Source organism: Mangifera indica, chromosome 1 (genome assembly GCF_011075055.1).
Source record: "Mangifera indica cultivar Alphonso chromosome 1, CATAS_Mindica_2.1, whole genome shotgun sequence".
In the NCBI taxonomy this organism is placed as follows: Eukaryota; Viridiplantae; Streptophyta; class Magnoliopsida; order Sapindales; family Anacardiaceae; genus Mangifera; species Mangifera indica.
This window is the reverse complement of record NC_058137.1, coordinates 22,001,827-22,022,537: the sequence shown is the minus strand read 5'-3', so window position 1 is coordinate 22,022,537 and position 20,711 is coordinate 22,001,827. Positions and strand designations below refer to the sequence as shown.

Genomic DNA, 20,711 nt, shown 5'->3' with positions numbered 1-20,711 from the left:
TAAATTGGGAGTACTATACCCATATGTTCTCCACCATTCATCTAATACAAAATAATATGTAAATAATTACGTAATAGAATTTTATAAATTGAAAAAAGAATCGAAACATAAGAAACATATAAATTAAATTCATACCAGGTCGTGTGGTTTTGCATGTTTCAATAGCAAGCTGGCGTGAGAAACTCTCCTCACAATCACGAAACATTCTACTCTCTTCTACTAACTTCGCCTTACTAACATTAAACATACATGTTTTACTCTCAACAACATCCAGAAAACCCTATAATACCTTTGGTTTTGTGCAAAAAGATTCACGATCATACTGAAATGCAGGATTCAAGTAATACGCAGCTGCATGAATACCTCGACGCAATGTCTTATCCCACCTCAACTTGATTATTTGAGTATAAGGCTTGTAGAATTTCTTTTTATTTTTAAACAACTTCTTTATCCCTAATCTAGCTCTATACATTCCATCATAGATATATCCCAATGAAGGTCTTTCATCTGAGTCTACAATACGAAGCAAACGCATCAATGGTCCCACAACTTTTACAATTATACCCATTTCATTCCAAAAATTATTATTCAGAATTATGATCACAACCTCTTTGCCTTGATTACTCTTTGCATATCTAGAATCAATAAAAAACCTGTCAGTGGCCATCGCTTGTAAGTCATGTTTATGCTCAAAAAGACTTTGCAATGCGATGAAAGTCGTAGCAAATCGGGTTGCACCAGGCCGTATAATTTCTCTCCATCCTTCTCTCTTCCTCAACCAAGCTATCAATAATGTATGATTATAAATGAACTTTGTCACAAGAGATGCACATTTGGAAATTCTAATAATGTGATCCATTTCACCAATATCTTTCAAAATCAAATTGATACAATGTGCGGCACAAGGTGACCAAGTAATATTTTTATATTTTTCAGACAATAATCCTCCAGCTGCTTTATAATTAGCTCCATTATCAGTCACAAAATGGACAATGCTTTTAGGCCCAACCCATAATACTATTTCCTCAAACAACCTAAATAATGTGTCCGCCCCCTTTACAACATCAGATGCATCTACTGATTTGATAAAACAAATCCCTTTTGGACAATATACTAAAAAATTTATCAACGACCTACTAGAAATATCTGTCCAACCATCAGCCATAAGTGTACAACCAACTTCTTCCCAATTTTTTCTGTAACTATCAATAAGTAATTGCACTTCCTTCTTTGAATCGTTTAACAAATTCACTCGTGCTTCATGATATGTCGGCTGCTTATATCCAGGCCCAATTGCAGTAATAGCATCTAACATAGGTTGAAAATAAATAGAATTTAATGCATTAAGGGGAATGCAAGCATCATATAAGAACCTCATAACAGCCATATCGGCTCTCCATTTGGCTTCTTTTCCAGTCAAAACACTCTTTATTGAAGGTTGAGCCCCACTAGTAGTCCTTGGAGCAAAAAAATCTCCAATGCCAATTGGTCTTTTTCTTTTTGAATCATTTGTCAGTCTAATTTGTTTTCCAGAAGACCCAATATCAGTATTACCTTCAGTCATGTTCACAGGAGGAGACAACCCTTCAAATTCTTCAACAGCAGTATCACCTTCAAATGGAGGTATAGTAGCACCAAAAGGAGTTGCATACCTACGAAATTCTTGTCTTTCTTTATTTTTCACTACAATCTCATCTAATGCATTAACCATTTGATATCTAACATCATGAGGAACTTTAGTGCATGGACCAACATCCCCTTTTTTTCCGGCCAAATGCTGTTTCATTCTATATATCCCACCTCCTCTAGTTGTCTTACCACAGTATAAACACTTCAATATCTTCTTTCAATTCTCATCTATACTCTCAGAAACATGCGCCCAAGTAATATCACCTTTCACTCGACATGGTGTTGAAGAAACTCCAGATCTAGATGAAGACATACTTCCACTTTATTTCTCTGTTGCATATAAAAATAACAATAAAATCAAAATACCAATTAACATATATATATATATATATATATATATATATATATATATATATATATATATATATATATATATATATATATATATATATATATATATATATATATTCATTTAATATAAAATATATACTGAGCATTTAAAATAAAAACTTTTATAAACCCTAAACTCTAAACTCTAAACCTTAAACCTTAAACCCTAAACCCTAAAGTATAATTTTTAATTTTAAAATTTAATATCATCAATATTTGTTATGTGAAAGGCAAATACTCAAAAACTCATAATCACTTTTATTATTTAATTCAACAATAGAATTTCAACATACATAACTCCATACATTCATTCTAAATAATAATATTCGTAATTTGATCATAATACATATCTCTATACATTCGTAATAATAAATTTTCAAATTCTTAGAAACTAACCACATTACGAATGAAATACATTCAATCCAGACATTCAATACAGATGCATAATAAAATTACAAATTTATAATATAAAATTATAAATTAATAATAAATCAATTGATATTTTCTAATTAAGAATTTATATTTGTCCTAAATTGAACTATTATTTTACATAAACCAAGGATCGCTCCCTGATTGCAATTCAATTTTTATAACTTTATATTGCTTCAGTACCCTAAACCCTAAACCCTAAAGTTTTCACAACATGCAGTATGATTTGAAACGTTCATAACATGTAGTATTTTTTATATTATATCATGAAGTTGGTTGCTTATATCATGCCATTACTGCAATATCATGTTATGAACGTAACAAATTCACAACAACAACAAACATGCAATATCACAACAACAAGAAACATGCAATATCATGGCATGTTGTGAATTTATATTATAAAGTTTTCACAAACCTTAAGCAATTGATCCACCAAAGAGTTTACAAGGCCTTACAAAACACCAACTTCCCGTCGTTGCCTGAGAAGTCGCCGGAAGCCGGTCACAACAGCAACGGAAATCGCCCTCGTCAGCCAACGTTTGAGCCTGGAAAGTCGTCGTGAAACTGCTGCCTTGTAAGCCTGCAAACTGACACCCCTCGACGGCAGCGTCGTCGTCGGCAGCGTCGTCGTCGGCAGCGTCGTCTTCATCAGCAGCGTCGTCGTCATCGTCGTCGGCAAGGAACTGCAAATTGAGGACTGCGTCGCGTGCACTGCAAGGGAATAGAAAAAGAAGAAAAACAAGCAGTGTTTTATTTTGCATCTGCAGCCTTGAACCGGTTTCTACAGTGGACCGGGTTGGACCGCGGTTCAGGTGAGAACCGGCGGTTCAACCGCGGTCCAATCCGATTTTCTTTCAAAAACGGTTTTGCATTCAACCAAACCCAGCTACAGTGCCGGTTCACGGATCAACCGGTCCGACCGACCGGTCTGGTCCGGTTTTTAAAACCATGTTACTTACCACATCATCATTGGTAAAATTTTTTATTACTTATACACCAAACAAAATAATGTAAATAATAAAAGATAAATTATTAAAATAATCCTTAATCTCCTTTAATCAAATGCCCCCAAAAAGTGTTTATTGCATATATCATAGAGATATATTTTATTCAATAAAATTGTACGTATATATTTTTTATATACCAATTAAGTATACAAATAATATATTATTATATAATTGGATGATATTAAATTAAAAATAAAGTAATATCTAATCACATAATGACATATAATATATGTATTTAAATTATGTACTAAAAATATAAACATATAATATTTCTCTATTTGATTTTGTTATGTTATTTAAGGTGTCATAATGAGGGTTTAATAGAATTAAAAATAGATGGTTTCCAAATCTAATCAAAACGTAAACTTTTTTTTTACGTATACATTTTTTTCATGCAATTGATATGTATTTGTACATCATATTGGAATGGTTGCTATTTATATTCTTGTTTAACTTATTTTTTGTGTTAAAATTGAACCCTACATGTGTGAGGAGCTTTGAAATTTTTGAAGAAAGTTTATCAAGAAGATGCAATATTTGTTGACTAAGCTTTATTTTGCTTATTATTATTATTATTGTTATTATTATTTGTGACTCTTGTTATATTTCAACCTCTTAGTTTTGGTTAAAACAAGAATAAAGTTGTGGGCTTTCAAGGAATGACTTAAGTGGTAAAAAAAAAAATCAAACTTTTAATTTATTTAATTTAGTAATTATAAGATCGAACATCAGATTTAAAAGTTGACCTATTCGATATAATTAATTTCATCCCAAAAAGACAATATAACTCAGATGGAATTTTTCGTTACCAAAAAAAAAAATTATAGTCATTGTTAAAAAGATTAAGTGTATTATATAGAATTTCACACCTAATATAAAGTACTTTAATTAAACAAAATAAAGTCTTATAATTAACAGCAAAACCCATTATTAAAAAAAAGAGTAATTGTTCGATATAAAATAAGCCGATATGTAAGAGTGTATCCAATGATTTAATAGAGTGACAACATATTGATTAAAACTAAATATGAAAATTGTGTCGTTATTAATCAAAATTCAAAGTTTTTTCATAGAGTACATCGATAAATACTTCACTTATTTACAATTAATAATATATTTAATTATTCAGGCATCAATGAATATTCTTAATTTTTGGTACAGTATGCTTAAGATAATATTAACACTAAAAACAATTAAAATTTAACAAACTTGATATAACATTGAAAATGTGATTAATAAACATATTATTAATTGATAATAATATATTTTATTTTTAAAAATCCAAACCATAAATCAAATTCGATCAAACCATAATTTTTTAGTTTAGGAATAAATACAAAATGTGTTGGTTTGAGTTTTAAAATTTTCCTAAATCAAACTACACTAAACTGAGCACACCCATATTTAGTGTTGTATATGGCTCGATCAAATACAATTTTAGAGTTTTTTTTAAACCAAACAAAAAAAATAGTTTGAAAAATTTTAAATTAAATAAAACCATTTTCGGTTTTAAACTAAACCAAACCAAACCAAACCAAATTGAAAAAATATAGTTTAGTTCAGTTTAAATTACAGTTTAAACTTATTAAAATAAATCACTTTTTAATATATATTATTTAATAAAATTATTTGAATTATAGTTTTTTATAATATAGTATAAATATGTAAAAAATAAATATAAAATATATATACAATATACATATAAGAAAAATAACAAAATAAATATGAAAAATATAAGTTGTACATCTAATTGTTTATCGAATATAATATTATATATATGTGTATTTTTTAAAAAAATATGGTTTATGGTTTGATTCAATTTGAAAATCGCTCAAACCGCAACCTAAACTGAAAACTTTTTTCAAAAATTTATTAACTTAAACCATACTATTTTATAAACAAAATCGTAATTTTTAAACGATTCAATCTATTAGTTTTACGGTTTGAACTAAATTATGTACAACCTTATCCATAATCTCTTATATTTTTGACTGAACAATCTAAACTGATTATAATACTGATTACCATCTATATGGATATGATAATGTCATTATCTCCCACCTTGAAATTACAGGTTTTGTAGTAAACAAACCTTGTTAAATTCACCATTTCATGTCTGGACTTAGGGAAGAAGAGTATCCCATTTCAAACAAAGAACATTTGCCCTTCACATAGTACAATGAGGAAAAGAAAAATAGAAATTAAAAAAATAAAGAATATTTTTGAAGCAGTCAGTATTTGTCTTTGCCTTGAGCTAGCCTCCCATGTTTCGATTGGCTAAATGTGTTTAAATTGTTGGAGGAATTCTAAGACAAAGTTAAGTAGGACCCTTTTACAGCTACTTGCCAACTATCTTGATGAGGAATTGCTTAGTGGGAAATTATTAATTATTATTAGTATGATGATGAAGGTTAAAGAGGGTAAAGCATTCTTAAAACATACTCTCTCAATATCATTGGACTCTTTAAAAGAGTGATACAACTAGCATTCATAATGATAAAAATAACAAAAAATTCTATGAATGGGTTTGATTTAGGTAATGAAAAGATAATGTATTTTGATGATTTTAATGTGGGTTAGTTAAATCAATCCTAGATTTAAAAGATGAAATATGAATAAAACTATGTGTATATATTTTTTAGTATGTAATTTTATATATAGATGATATGTCATCATATGATTAAATAATTTTAAATTAATATTGCTTAAACGAAATAGTAACGTGTTATGAATATTACATTTGTAAATGGTAACAAAGAAGTAGCTAATACGGGCACTAGCAATGGGAAGAAATATGTACGCAAATGTTGGCATATTATCATATAATTGAATGTTCATTTATCTTTAATTCAAAATTATAAAATCACTTGATATGATAACTTTTGTACTTGTGTTTATATCAATTGTTAGTGCTTAAAATATTTTTGTTTATATTACAAGTAGTTCGATTTTTAATATCGTATTTGTTGTTATTGTTTTCAAAAACTAAGTTTGAAAATGAAAATGATAAATTTAATTTTGTGATCTCAAAATTGAAAACAACTTTTAAAGCAAAATTGAAATATGAAAATAGAAAATATGTATTCATTATCTTTTTATATAAAGCAAGTAAAATAAGAGAAGAAAACAAACTATTTTAAGTTCTTTGACTGGCAAATGGATCAAACATTCTCTCCAACGCGGTTTCTAATAAAAAATGCTAAAAAAAAAAAAACAAATAAAATATTATAATGTTGAAAATTCTTCATAGGATACATGCAATGCAGGCTAAGATAAAATTGTATTAAAAAAAAATGCTTAATACTTTTTTATATAATTATGTAAATCTCCAATCCACAGTTTTGGCATGCAGGCGGAGGATCCATAAAGCATTTGTTTAATTATAATTGTTTTGTTTTTGTTTGAAGGAGACTGTTTGGATGGATCATTGCATTTATAACTAAAGACATAAAGAAAGCCATTAATAATGTGACCAAAACGCTATGATAATGGCCTTGGCCAGCAGTGGAGATGGTTAGTTGACTTCCAAGACAAGGGAAATCAAGTCTTTAACCAAAACTGGGCAAACCCTTTTGATATTTTTGTGTGAAACTTTCTTTCTTTGTTTCCTCAATGGTGCTTGAATGATCATCTTTTGATTTGCCAAATTTAGGTCGAGCTCTCTTGGGCATGGCGCCCTTTTGCAGATTCTTGTTCTTCATCGTATTTGTCATGTTGTTTAGTTTCAAAGTTCAGTTTGTTTCTTGCGTTACAGACTCTAATGATGGTAATGTGATTTGCAACTTCTAGTAGTGTTTGATTTGAATGAGCATTATGAGTCTTTTGTGCATATTTTATTATATAGTGAGCTAGTTTGGCTGAGTATTGGTTGCCGCTGCGGCTGCTGTGGTGGTGGTTAGAAGGTCTATGAAGAAATTAGTGTTAGAAATGGCAATAGCAATGCCAGATTCAATGAGCATACTGCATATGTATATGAACTGTTTTTGCGAAGACTGATAATATTGACTGAAGAGTATCTGTTGGTGGTGGTGCAGCCGCAGCTCTCCAATCGTTGAAACATTCATGGCAAAATATACCTCCAAGCTGGAAAAGCTCAAATGACCCTTGTGGTGCCTGGGAAGGAGTTGTCTGCAGCAATTCAAGGGTGACTACGTTGTGAGTAAAAAATCTTATTTCAATTACTTTCTCTTCAACTTGAAAATTGATGCAAAGCTCATTAGTTTGTATTTTATTCTTCAGGGGATTATCAACCATGGGCTTGGCAGGGAAACTGAGTGGAGACATTGGAGGGCTTACAGAATTGAAATCCTTGTCAGCTTTCTTCTCTTATTGTCTTGAAAGTTTGTTGATTTTTCTGCATATTTTAAGTGTTGCTAGCTCTCACAAGGTGATTGAAATTATGCACCAATTTGATTTCAGGGACCTGTCATTTAATAAAGAACTCACAGGTTCGCTGTCTCCGCAGATAGGAGATCTCCAGAAGCTGAATATCCTGTGAGCTCCTATTTCGTCTGTGCTGATCTGTTCATCTCTATTGTATGATTTGATGAAATATGAATGTTTTTGTTTTTCCATCTTTCAGAATTTTAGCCGGCTGCAGTTTCACTGGTGACATTCCTGATGAAATAGGCAATTTGGGACAGCTATCTTTCTTGTAAGAATAGCTTTCACAGTTGGAAACATCACAAACTCCGCAAGTTTTCTCAATGTTCACTTTGCTAAATTTAGCCTCCTTTCCAGGGCTCTGAACTCGAACAACTTCAGTGGTAGAATTCCTCCTTCTATAGGAAAGCTCTCCAAACTCTACTGGCTGGACCTGGCAGACAATCAGTTGACAGGATCAATCCCGGTTTCGACACCCAACTCTCCAGGATTGGATCAACTTAAAAAAGCGAAACACTTGTGAGTTCTTTTTGTTTCCAATTCTCTAATTAAACTGTCTTTAAAGTAGCTTAGCTTATTACCAAACAATAACTTCATTCTGTGATTTGCAGCCATTTCAACAAGAACCAGCTTTCTGGTACCATTTCTCCACAACTTTTCAGCTCTGACATGGTGCTGATACATGTGTAAGTAGATATCCACCCTGCATCTTTTGGTTTCGAATATTTTTCTTTTTGTCTTCCAACTGCTTTTGGTTCTTCCATTTTCAGATTATTCGATGGAAATCAACTCACCGGGACCATCCCCAGCACAGTAGGACTTGTTCAGACTCTTGAGGTTCTGTGAGTAAAAATCTCGTCAAATTCATCTTTCTTTCTATTCCTTTCCACATTTTGATCCCAGTCAGGAACTCCTTGAATTTCTTTAACTGAAACTCACTGAAACTTTTACTATCTGCAACAGCCGGCTAGATAGAAATGATCTCTCAGGAGAGGTTCCATCAAGTCTCAATAACCTTACAAGCGTCAATGAGTTGTAAGTAATTGTTCTTTAAGAAACTGTGAAATTTTTAATATGATAGTTTTCTGATTAATCGAAGTTCTTTATCAGAAATCTAGCTCACAACAATCTAGCGGGCCCTTTTCCAAACTTCAGTCGACTGAATTCCCTCAATTATGTGTGAGTTAAAGACACAAAACTTGCCATTTCCAGTTGATTTCTCACAAAATTAATTTTTTTCTGATGGAGAATATCTCTGGTCAATGGTCTATCTTTCAGGGATCTTAGCAACAATTCGTTTGATCCATCAGAAGCTCCACTTTGGTTCTCAACCTTAACATCACTCACCACTTTGTAAGTCTTCTGTCAATCCTAGATTTATATTCTGAAAATCACTTCCCTCAAAAGCACTTTCAAATCTCATCCTGGAGCTCTTCTTTATGCTATTCAGGATTGTAGAATATGGATCACTTCAAGGGACTGTTCCACAGAAAGTCTTCAGTTTTCAGCAAATACAACAAGTGTAAGTTTTCAGGAAAACCAACAGAAGTTTCCACATGATTTTGGAAAATAGAAAGATACGAATCTTAATTTAGTTCTACTTTTGTGCAGGAAACTGAGGAACAACTCTTTTAATGACACATTGGACCTAGGAGACACCATTGGTCCGGGTTTGCAGCTTATTGATTTTCAGAACAACAAAATCTCTAAACTGACAGTGGATTCTGGATATAAAAACTATACATTAATGTAGGACACCTTATAAGCTTTAAGTTTCATTGACAGATAATTTGTTTTTCTATTGCATCTTTCTTGCTTGTTGATGGATATTTTTCTTTTCAGACTTGTAGGGAATCCTGTGTGCTCCTCAGATCTCTCAAATATGAACTACTGCCAGGCACAGCAACTATCAACAAAGCCATATTCGACCAGCCTGGCTGACTGTGCAGGCAGATCATGTCCACCAGATCAGAAGCTCAGCCCTCAGAGTTGTGAATGTGCTTATCCATTGGAAGGGACAATGTACTTCAGAGCACCCTTCTTCAGGGAGTTGTCCAATGTGAATCTGTTTCATGAACTAGAGAGGAGCCTGTGGATGAAAATGGGGCTCAATCCTGGTTCAGTCCTTCTTCAGAATCCCTTCTTCAATACCGACGACTACCTTCAAGTGGAGCTTGCACTCTTTCCATCTACTGGAAAGTACTTTAACAGGACTGAAATTCAGAGGATTGGATTTCAGTTCAGTAATCAAACCTACAAGCCTCCTAACGAGTTTGGTCCCTACTATTTCATCGCTACCCCTTACCCTTTTCCAGGTAACAAACCTATTCAGTGTAAATTAGTACTACTACATCATATAATGATGAACTGACTAGACAAACAACAAATATATTTCAGAATCACATAAAGAAGCTTCTCTTAGCCCTGGTGTGGTTGCTGGCTTAGCAAGTGGAGGTGCCCTTCTGGTTCTAGGCCTTCTCGGAATTGGGGTATACGCTTTCCGGCAAAGGAAACGAGCAGAAAGAGCCATTGGAATGAGCAAACCATTTGGTAATTCATCTTCTGTTAATATAGCATGTTTCTAGTTGTGCAACTTGATAAAGTTTTACGGTCATGTTGGTTGTATTCTTTGTTCTGCAGCATCCTGGGTACCCAGTGGCAAAGACAGTGGAGGTGCACCACAGTTGAAGGGAGCAAGATGGTTCTCTTATGGTGAACTTAAAAAAAGCACCAATAATTTCTCTGAAATCAATGAGATAGGGTCTGGAGGCTACGGCAAGGTAAATGATTTTCCCTCTATAAGCTACTCCCTGAAGTGGATCTGAGGATCTAAAGCACTGCTGAGTGATGATGCTTATGCTGCCTCCAGGTCTATAGAGGAATGCTTTCTGATGGACAACTAGCGGCAATCAAAAGAGCTCAGCAAGGATCAATGCAGGGAGGGCTTGAGTTCAAGACTGAAATCGAATTGCTTTCACGAGTTCATCACAAGAATCTGGTTGGCCTTGTCGGTTTTTGTTTCGAACAAGGAGAACAGATGCTAGTTTATGAATTTCTCCCCAATGGAACGCTTAGGGAGAGCTTGTCAGGTATCGGACCTTCTCTCTTGAACTAGCCAACAGACAGGTGAACAATGTTTTGTGAAAAAATACGTTTTCAACATTGCATATTCTGAGTAGACTTCATTTTTACATTTCCAGGGAGATCCGGCATTCATCTCGACTGGAAAAGGAGACTTCGCATTGCTCTTGGCTCCGCAAGAGGACTAGCTTACCTACATGAGCTTGCTAATCCTCCTATTATCCACAGAGATATCAAGTCTACCAACATTCTGTTGGATGAAAATTTAACAGCTAAGGTTGCAGATTTTGGCTTGTCTAAGCTCGTATCAGACAGTGCAAAAGGACATGTTTCAACTCAAGTTAAGGGCACACTGGTAAGTCTAGAAAATCTAATCTTTTATTGGGTTCATAGGTTTCTATTTGGCATGTATCAATGTCCCAATGGTGTCCTGTTGCAGGGTTACCTTGATCCCGAATATTACATGACTCAGCAACTAACTGAGAAGAGTGATGTGTATAGTTTTGGAGTGGTTATGCTAGAACTTGTAATGGCTAGGCAACCGATAGAGAAGGGAAAGTACATTGTTCGCGAAGTACAAACCGCATTGGATAAGAATGATGAAGAGCATTATGGATTGAAGGAGATAATGGATCCAACCATTAGAAACACAGGACTTATAGGCTTTAGAAGATTTCTGGATTTGGCAATGCAATGCGTCGAAGAATCAGCTGCAGATCGTCCGACAATGAGCGAGGTGGTTAAGGCAATTGAAACCCTTCTACAAAACGATGGACTGAACACAAACTCAACTTCAGCATCATCATCTGCAACAGATTTTGGCTCTACAAAAGGTGTCATCAGACATATTTATGGTGAAAACTTGCCAAAAAAAGACAGTGATCATGCCTTTGATTACAGTGGTGGATATACGCATTCTGCAAAATTTGAACCCAAGTAACACACACAGTCACAAGCTGATCTCCCCCTTTTGATTTAATTTTTAATATTTAGATGTCTTTATTATATGTTGTATGTTTACAACCATTGTTTGTGCAGAGCAACAAGTTGTTTTGCTGCTAGACAACAGCTTAAGTTCATGTAGCTTACTCAATCCTGCCACCCTAAATTAGGATTATTTGGTGTAAAAGATGACTTGTTTATTATATTCTTTTTCTTCAACTTGATTTAGTGCAAACGACAATATGGTCAACATATGATATGAGCACAGCAGATTAATTTAAGCTATCAAATTCATCTGCTGTCTTATTCAGCAATCAAGCCAATTAAATTGAACCGGCCTAATTGCAACCAGCAAACAATTATGCCGCATGACTTTTTCATAGTCTTTTATTTTTTGTTTTAATTTTAATCTGGTCTGATAATTTAAACACTTTTGCATGTTTTCATATAATTAGATATTATTATATTCTTAATTCAAAATTATTCAATTACATAATGACATATATTAAGTATATACCTATTTGTATACTTAAAATAAATATACATAATTTTATTAATTAAAAAACCCTTAAAATGTTTCAACATAGATAAAATTTACCCCTTGAATACCCCTATGATAGTTCAATCGCTTACCCAAAAAGAAACCCCATTTTCTTCTAAAATAATGATAAAAATATTTCTGGTCTTGAAATATCATATCTTAACGCAATTGGTGGTTTACCATACTTAATACAATGTACTAGATCATAAATAAAATTTGCAATCAACAAATTGACATGATTCAATTTTGAATTAACACGATGACATTGGAAAGCAAAGTAATACATATATTTTGTGCACTAAATAAAACAAATGAACTAAAATTCTTTGATACAATAAGTCTACAAAGAATGTCAACTTAGTCGAATGTCTAGATGCTCCGTATATCTCATACTCTATAAAGCATGCTCCAAAACAATGTATGTATTCACTTGAAATGGAACAACAATATCATAGTATTCTACAAAACAAACTTTGGTTTTAACATCCTCCAATTATTTAGAAATTCTTGCCGTCCATGAAGCTACCCTAAAATGCGTATGACTATGATATGCCATCCAACATATTCGAAAGACATGCATACTCCATTCTATTGCAAACACTCTTTTTATATTATATAAAGATATGCAACTTGTATTACGCAAATAAATGGAGGAAATATTAAAGTGGATAAAAGCAAAAACATATATCATCGAAGTTTTTCTATACACGAATTTTAGAAGAATCAAAATATGTTCAAGTGATAAATATACAGATTTATTTACCAAAACATTATCAACATTGACCTTTGAGAAATTGGTGTATAATATTAACATGTGACAACTCAATAAACAACCAAATTAATCAAATTATACTACAAATATAAGAGTATTTATGAGGAGAAAATACTTGAAAAGAATAATATAATAAACAAAATGTGTATTATACTTTTCTTCTTTTAAATAAGTTTTGACCGGTAAAGTTTTCTTAGTAATATTTTTAAATAGCTAGTTTAAACAAATTTAATAACACTCTATAATATATTTAATAATTATATTTTTCTTTTTAGTTTTCATCTCATTAAGTTTTTTTTGACAAAATTAATATAATTATTTAAAATAATATAAATTTAAATGACAGTATTATACCATTTATGACTTTCATATTATAATAAATGGAGGAAATATCATCGAAGTTTTTCTGTACACGAATTTTAGAAGAATCAAAATATGTTCAAGTAATAAATACACAGATTTATTCACCAAAACATTGTCAGTCAACATTGACCTTTGAAAAATTGGTGTATAGTATTAACATGTGACAACTCAATAAACAACCAAATTAATTAAATTATATTACACATATAAGAGTATTCATGGGGAGAAAATACTTGAAATGAATAATATAATAAACAAAATGTGTATTATACTTTTCTTTTCTTAAATCAGTTTTGACCCACAAAGTTTTCTTAGTAATATTTTTAAATAATTAGTTTAAACACATTTAACATCACTGTATTATATATTAAATAATTACAATATTTTTTTAGTTTTCCCCTATTAATGTAATTATTTAAAATAGTAGAAATTTAAATGACAGTATTATACCATTTATGACTTTCCACAACATACATTATATTTGCTTGATGATGAAATTATTTTTTTTTCAAATTCATTCGTAAGGAAGAGAAGATGGAAGAAAATCCTATAAATAGGCTTCACCCCTTGTTTGACACATATGTGGTAATATTTTGCCTTTTACATTTCGGTTTCTTTTTCATATCCAAAACCTAAAAATGCCCTGAAAGTAGAAAATAATTTTTTTTTTAAAATAGCAATTGAATTGAATTGATCAGGACAACCAATGTCATTAGTTTTTTCTTGCTTTGAACTAATTAGGGGAGTGACTTTAATTTTCAATTAATTTATGTAAGGACAACCTAATCCCACTTTAATAGGCCCCAACTATATTGTGCATGTTCCCTAGTTGGAACGTCTATAATAAGTTACAACAAACTCATAAAACCAACAATTACTTGCATGCACACAGACACATGCTTAAAGCACACCTATCAACTGTGTTTGTCATGGTGCAAAGGAACAAATGATTCATTACCAGCTTATCTTTACACATTTGTAGCGCCCAAGAGAGTCTGCAGAATTTTCTTCTTGGGTTGTCTCAAATGCATAAAATGTTGCTAATAGATTCTTATATTTAACAAAAACTTTACAACCAACATAAAAATTAAAACCTATTCACAACACTCTAAAGGGTTTGGCTATGTTGTCAAAATGTACAATTGTCATTATTACATTAAAATATGCACTTGTGTGTTAAAATTTCAATTCTATAATAACTATATTGATATGGTCGATTATTCAAGCTAGCTTAACCTCTAAAGTATTAACCAAAATATTTATTTATGAAGAAATCTACTTAAAGATGATTTTTAATAGGCCTTGTATGGTCTTAAAAAAATACACAACCCAGTTTTGAAATTTATTCTAGCAGTATTGCCAATATCATTCCCAATTTAGGGTTTGAATACTAGGCAGCTTTTATAATTTGCAAGGTGTATTAAAATATTTCGTAGAAAAGCACAAAAGCTGGAGTAGCTCAGTTGGTTAGAGCGTGTGGCTGTTAACCACAAGGTCGAAGGTTCAAGCCCTTCCTCTAGCGTTTTTTAACTTTATGTTATTGGGGCAATCCCCAAAAAAATGAATTTTCTTTAGCTAAACAAAATCTAATTTATATTTCTCGTTTGGCCTCATTTAAAATTTTAAAAAATAAACTAGAAAAGTAGCTTCTCAGGTTCTTATCAAGTTATTTATTTTTCGTGGATTATAATATTAGGCCATGCATGCATGAGTTAACGGGCACACAGTAAAGATTATCGGAACGGACATGCATGAGTTAACGGGCACACAGTAAAGATTATCGGAACTCCATTCCAGTACACGTAAAAGCTCTCTTCACTGTCGTCAATTCCCACCATCACCTTCAGTTTCTTCTTCTTCTCCTGCTGCAGCTGTTCTCATAGTCTCCATGGTAGTCAGTCAGTTCTCTGAATTAGCAGTGAGTATTGTTTGAAGTTGAAGAGAGAGAGGGCGGTGGATATGAATGGTGCTTCAGTTTTTGAAATTTTGTGGAGCCGGATGTGATGGTGATTCTTGTTGCGTGGAAGTTTGTGCTGACAAATACATAATTTTTTGCGTGTTTGTCCAGATTTTAGGAACCTATACATCAAAAACTGCGTACAGCACTAGTTTCCCACTATAGATTGGGTTGACATTAGAGCCGGAGAGAAAACCTAGAAGGACTTATCAGTGTTAAGTGAAGTAAGACACCTCCGGTTGTTGGTGTTCATAGGTCGGGTCAGACTTACTCTAGTATAGTCCATTGGACTCATGGATCGGACTGGACCTAAGATCTATTATAGTTACAGGTTGTTGGACGGGGTTGAGCCATTGGATGTATAAGGCTCACGGCTCAGTCCAATGTATATAGGATGAGGCCTTAAACGGATTAATCCATTTATATTAATTTTAATAAATAATTAATTTTTTATATTATAATTATAAATTAATTAATTAATTTTTTATTTTTTAATTTATGTAAACATTATCAGGTTAGCCCACTTGTCTTGTGTCTCAACCCAGGGCTCACTCCGGAAGGCTTATAGACCAAGCCCGACATACTATAGTATTGGGTTAGACCATTTTCTAGGGCTTTAGGTTGACTCTTGGGCCATTTCAACCCAAATCACACCTCTACCTCTGGTCATACCTAGTTTCCCTCTTTACAGTCTAGTTCTGTTTCTCTCATACATACTTTGGTACCAATTAAGCTCTCTCGGCTTGCCCGGACTCTCAATTAATAAATAGAAATGAACTGGTGGTCCAGCTAGATGTCACATTAGTTTCACGATCAAATAATCTCTAGCAAGTAATATTATATATAAAAATAATTTGTATAAATTTATCTATATAAATTAAAGTAATAACCTCTAATTAAATAATTTTAAATAAAATTATAAACATAAATAAAATATACAAACTTATTTATACAAACTCAGATTATTATTTGTGATTGAGTGATGTGATGATTTAGTTTTTTTTTATTTCAAAATCACGCAATAAAATACTATGATTTCAGTTTATATAAATAAATTTATATAATTTGTTTATTTATTATGTATTGTAATTATGAGCATTATCATGCATACCCATTTTGGGTATATAAATAGGTACATATTTATATGTATTGTTATAGGATTATATTTTACTTTATTATTAATTTAAAATTATTCAATGATATAATAATATATATTTATTATATATTTATTTGTATATTTAAAATGTACTTATACACATATATATAGTTTTACTGTTGTAATGGGTATCAAACATTTGGCATATTTTTTAAATATAAATCCCGTAAAGTTGTATAAATGACAACCAAATTTACTTGCTTTATTAAAACATAAATTTTAATTGAATAAAGTTAAAATAACCAAAAAATAAAACAATTCACTATATAGGTAAAACAATAAAAAAAATTAATTACAAAATTTATCATTAAGTAATTGGCAAAAAGACATATTCTTACTCAAGATATAGTAAAATTTTAAACTCTCATTCTTTAACTTTTAAAAACCTAAATACCTATCTATAAATGAAAATATATTAAAATTAAAGGTAAAATCGTCATTTAACTATAATATTTAAAAAATAAAAATTTATATTATTTTACTCCCTTAATTTGAAAAACTAACATTTACTCCCAAAACTAAGTTTTCAAAAGTGATATTTTTTTCCTTACCTAAGGTTCCAAATTTCGTGGGTGAACGATAGCCGATGTCTCTCCTTTTGTGTAACATCCCTCCCTAGAAGTACTACCCACCGAAGGAGAAATGTTACGAATTAATATTCGGAGCGTCTATTTTTTTTCTTTTTTAAAAATACTTTAAAATAAACGCATCATTAAAAGTGTTTAGGAAGTATTCCAAGAAAACTGAAAATCTGGAAGTGAACAAAAGATGTATATACTCATATGAAAGCTCATCTGAAAGCATCTGAAAATAGGGAGTAATCATATGCAACTGTACCATAATCTCAAAAAGTCAAAAGTCGACAAGAACATGTCACTGTATGCATGTAATATAAACTAGAGATAACCTGCTCCAGCCGGATTTACCTACGCTGACCTGACCCTGCCTCGCAGCTACCTCGATCACCTGTACCTACAATCAGGAAAGAAAAGGGAGTGAGTGATAAGAACACTCAGTAAGGGGAAAGAATCAAGTAAACTATCTTTTTTTCCTGTTCTAACTCACTTTTGGGACTCAATCTCACATCCTAACATCTATAAGAGATTGAAGGGGTAATTTAGTTCACTCTTTACTATTTGGGTCATACTTTGTCCCATTTGGTGTCTATTTGATACTTTATGGAAGCTAACTATAGGGATTTGGCACTTTTCTAAGCTCGAGCTCTCTTTCTTTCTTTCACTACACCATTTCTGAATCTGAATTGAGCTTTACTGCGAGCATGCTCTACTGCGAGCAGACCCTACTGGGGGTCTATGTCCTACTGCGAAGTGCCCTACTGCAGGCAGTGTAGTGTAAAGTGCCCCCTCATAGTTTATAGCATGCATGCGAGTCTTATATCTTACTAATTTTGCTTCAATCTAAATTTATTCATAACTCACCAGACATTACTCTTGGGACAACCCTTGAATCTTGAGTCCCAACCTTTTCTTGCTTTTCTTTCTTTTCTTTTTCTCTTTTTTTTTTCCTTTCCTTTCCTTTCTTTTCTTTTCCTTTCCTTTCTTTTCTTTCTTTTCCTTTCCAAACTATAAAATACTGTTCACAACCCTGTTCATTTGACAGGGCAGCATTCTTTTTCATATAATTTCACAGCCCAAACGGTTCCTAATTCATACAAGCTATATATCTTTGAAAAGAGGATTCAAATAGCTTTCTAACAAGCTATAATAGCACTCATAATTCATTCAATCAGGCAGTCAAAACAGCAGATAAAGTCAGTGGCAAAAACTACCTCCTCTGTTTATTTGATAAAATAGTCCTTGTGGTTCATGCAATATTTAACAATCCAAATGATCCTCAATTCATACAAGCTATATATCACTGAAAATATAATTCAAAAATCTTTCCAACAAGATATAATAGCACTCATAAATCCTTATACAAGACAGTCAAAACGTGAGATGAAAGCAGTGGCAAAACTGCCTCCTCTGTTTATTTGGTAAAGCAGTCCTTTTGGTTTATACAATATTTAACAGTCCAAATGATCTCTAATTTATACAAATTATATATCGTTGGAAAGAGGATTCAAAGAGCTTTCCAACAAGATATAATAGCACTTATAATTCATCAAATAAGGCAGCCAAAACATGGGACGAACTCAGTGGCAAAAACTGTAAATATTATGCAACTTTCTGCCATGAACAAAATCACATACATAGACATCCCAAATGGCAAAACAATATTCCTCAACATCAAAATCATCATTTATAACATAGATCCAAGGAACCAAAAGCCTAAAATATGTCACATATCAAAGATGACATCCCTTACCTTGTTTCAAGTCAAATCTTTGCAAGTTGGCTTTCTCCTCTTTGTTTTGCTTCCTTTATCACCAAGATCACTTTAAATCAATACCAAAACACACTAACATATTCACATAACATGCATATAAACATAGATAAAAGGAGAAAGAAGGAGATCTTTGGTTACCAAAGCTTCCAAGGTGCTTCTCTTTTTTTTCTTTTTATTTTATCTTCCAATATCTTTTCAATTTCTTCCTTTGGCTTCAAGAAAGCAAAGAAAAGGCATGAAGAATGGTGGCTGCTGGAACATGGACGGAAAAATGATGGAAAAGTCTTCTCTTTCTCTTTATATATAAAGCCTTATCTTTTTCTCTTTTTCTCTTTGTCTTTTTCCCTTTCTTTTCTTTTTCTTTTTCTTTAGGTATATATATATATATATAAACACACATATACATGTAAAACAAATATATGTACTTAAAATGGGAAATATCTCTAAATAGAGTCAAAAGACATAAATACCCCTGAAACATACCTGAGAGTATTACACTTTGATTGATGACATCTGGATTCGACAAAATCCAAATTCTTCATCGTCTAGACAACGAAGATCCAAATAAAGAGTTTCGACTTTTTCCTAGCTTTTATCGAATCCAAACATTGTCGATTGGAGAAAAAGCGTCGGAAGGAAAGACTACACGAGGAGGGAGAGAGACCGATCATCATTGGTCAAAAATTCATTGACAAAATTTGAAACCTTAGGTAGGGGGAAAATGTCACTTTTTAAAACTTAATTTTTGGGAGAAATTGTTAGTTTTCTAAATTAAGAAGGCAAAATGATATAAACTTTTATTTTTTAAATATTATTGTTAAATGACAATTTTACCTTTAACCCTAATTGAAAATTTTAACAGATTTTAGCTTATGGGTGGGTGTTTGGATTTTTGAAAGTTAAAGGGTGAAAGTTTGAGATTTGACTATACCTTGAGTGGGAATAAGTCTTTTGGCCTAACTAATACTATGTGTACACACTTTTAGTATACAATTCAGAACACAAATGATATGTCATCATATGATTGAATATTATTTTATCTTTAATTCAAAATCATCCACTTATATGATGACATATTATCTGTGTACTTAAATTATATATAAAAAATATATATACATAATTTTCTTTTATATTAAAGATACATATTACTAATATACCATTTTGTTGTATTTCATGTAATATAAGTTATGAAAAGACATCGTTTCTCATTGAATAATAATTAAAAATAATATCACTAAGTTATTCTTTTATCCCTTTTTTTACCTCTTTAAATAAAGAATTAATTAAAAATGAAAAAGGATTGATGATGTATGTGTTTGTCAAAAAGAGTGGAATAAAGTTGTGCCTGCATTTGATTTTCAAAAGGAATTTCATTTAAGAGTTTGATTATATATTAATGTCTTTACTTATTACATGATTCTATAAATAACAAAAATTAAATAAAGTGATAATATATCTTCTAAATTATAAATCAACTAATTTAAATATAATTAGATGTAATATGATAAGCTTAAATTTACAACTTTGACCTAAAATATACCAAATTATCTCTTAAATCAAATAATAATGATAATAATAATCAAATTAAAAAATAAAAAGGTCATTGAATTCGTACTAGGAAAAATAGAACAATACAGTGGATGTGTCACGCACGTGACTCCGAGGAGCCGCCACGTAAACATACATTTATACGTGGCACGTTCCTGTTG

At 31.7% G+C, this 20,711-nt stretch overlaps 1 protein-coding gene and 1 non-coding gene across 2 annotated transcripts; both read left to right on the top strand.

The window, feature by feature from the left end:
• Positions 1-7,035: 7,035 nt before the first annotated feature.
• LOC123216102 (leucine-rich repeat receptor protein kinase HPCA1-like) lies at positions 7,036-12,099 on the top strand. Its single transcript, XM_044636471.1, has 19 exons — positions 7,036-7,224; positions 7,493-7,613; positions 7,698-7,769; positions 7,878-7,952; positions 8,041-8,112; positions 8,199-8,360; positions 8,453-8,527; positions 8,612-8,683; positions 8,805-8,876; positions 8,952-9,020; positions 9,120-9,194; positions 9,292-9,363; positions 9,453-9,590; positions 9,684-10,156; positions 10,239-10,391; positions 10,482-10,621; positions 10,711-10,930; positions 11,042-11,277; positions 11,362-12,099. The coding sequence occupies exons 1-19, from the start codon at positions 7,128-7,130 to the stop codon at positions 11,860-11,862; spliced, it is 2,895 nt and encodes a 964-aa protein (XP_044492406.1). The 5' UTR covers positions 7,036-7,127; the 3' UTR covers positions 11,863-12,099.
• Positions 12,100-14,988: 2,889 nt separating this feature from the next.
• On the top strand, positions 14,989-15,062 carry TRNAN-GUU. The gene has a single exon. It is a non-coding gene; the product is annotated as a tRNA-Asn (tRNA).
• Positions 15,063-20,711: the final 5,649 nt, after the last annotated feature.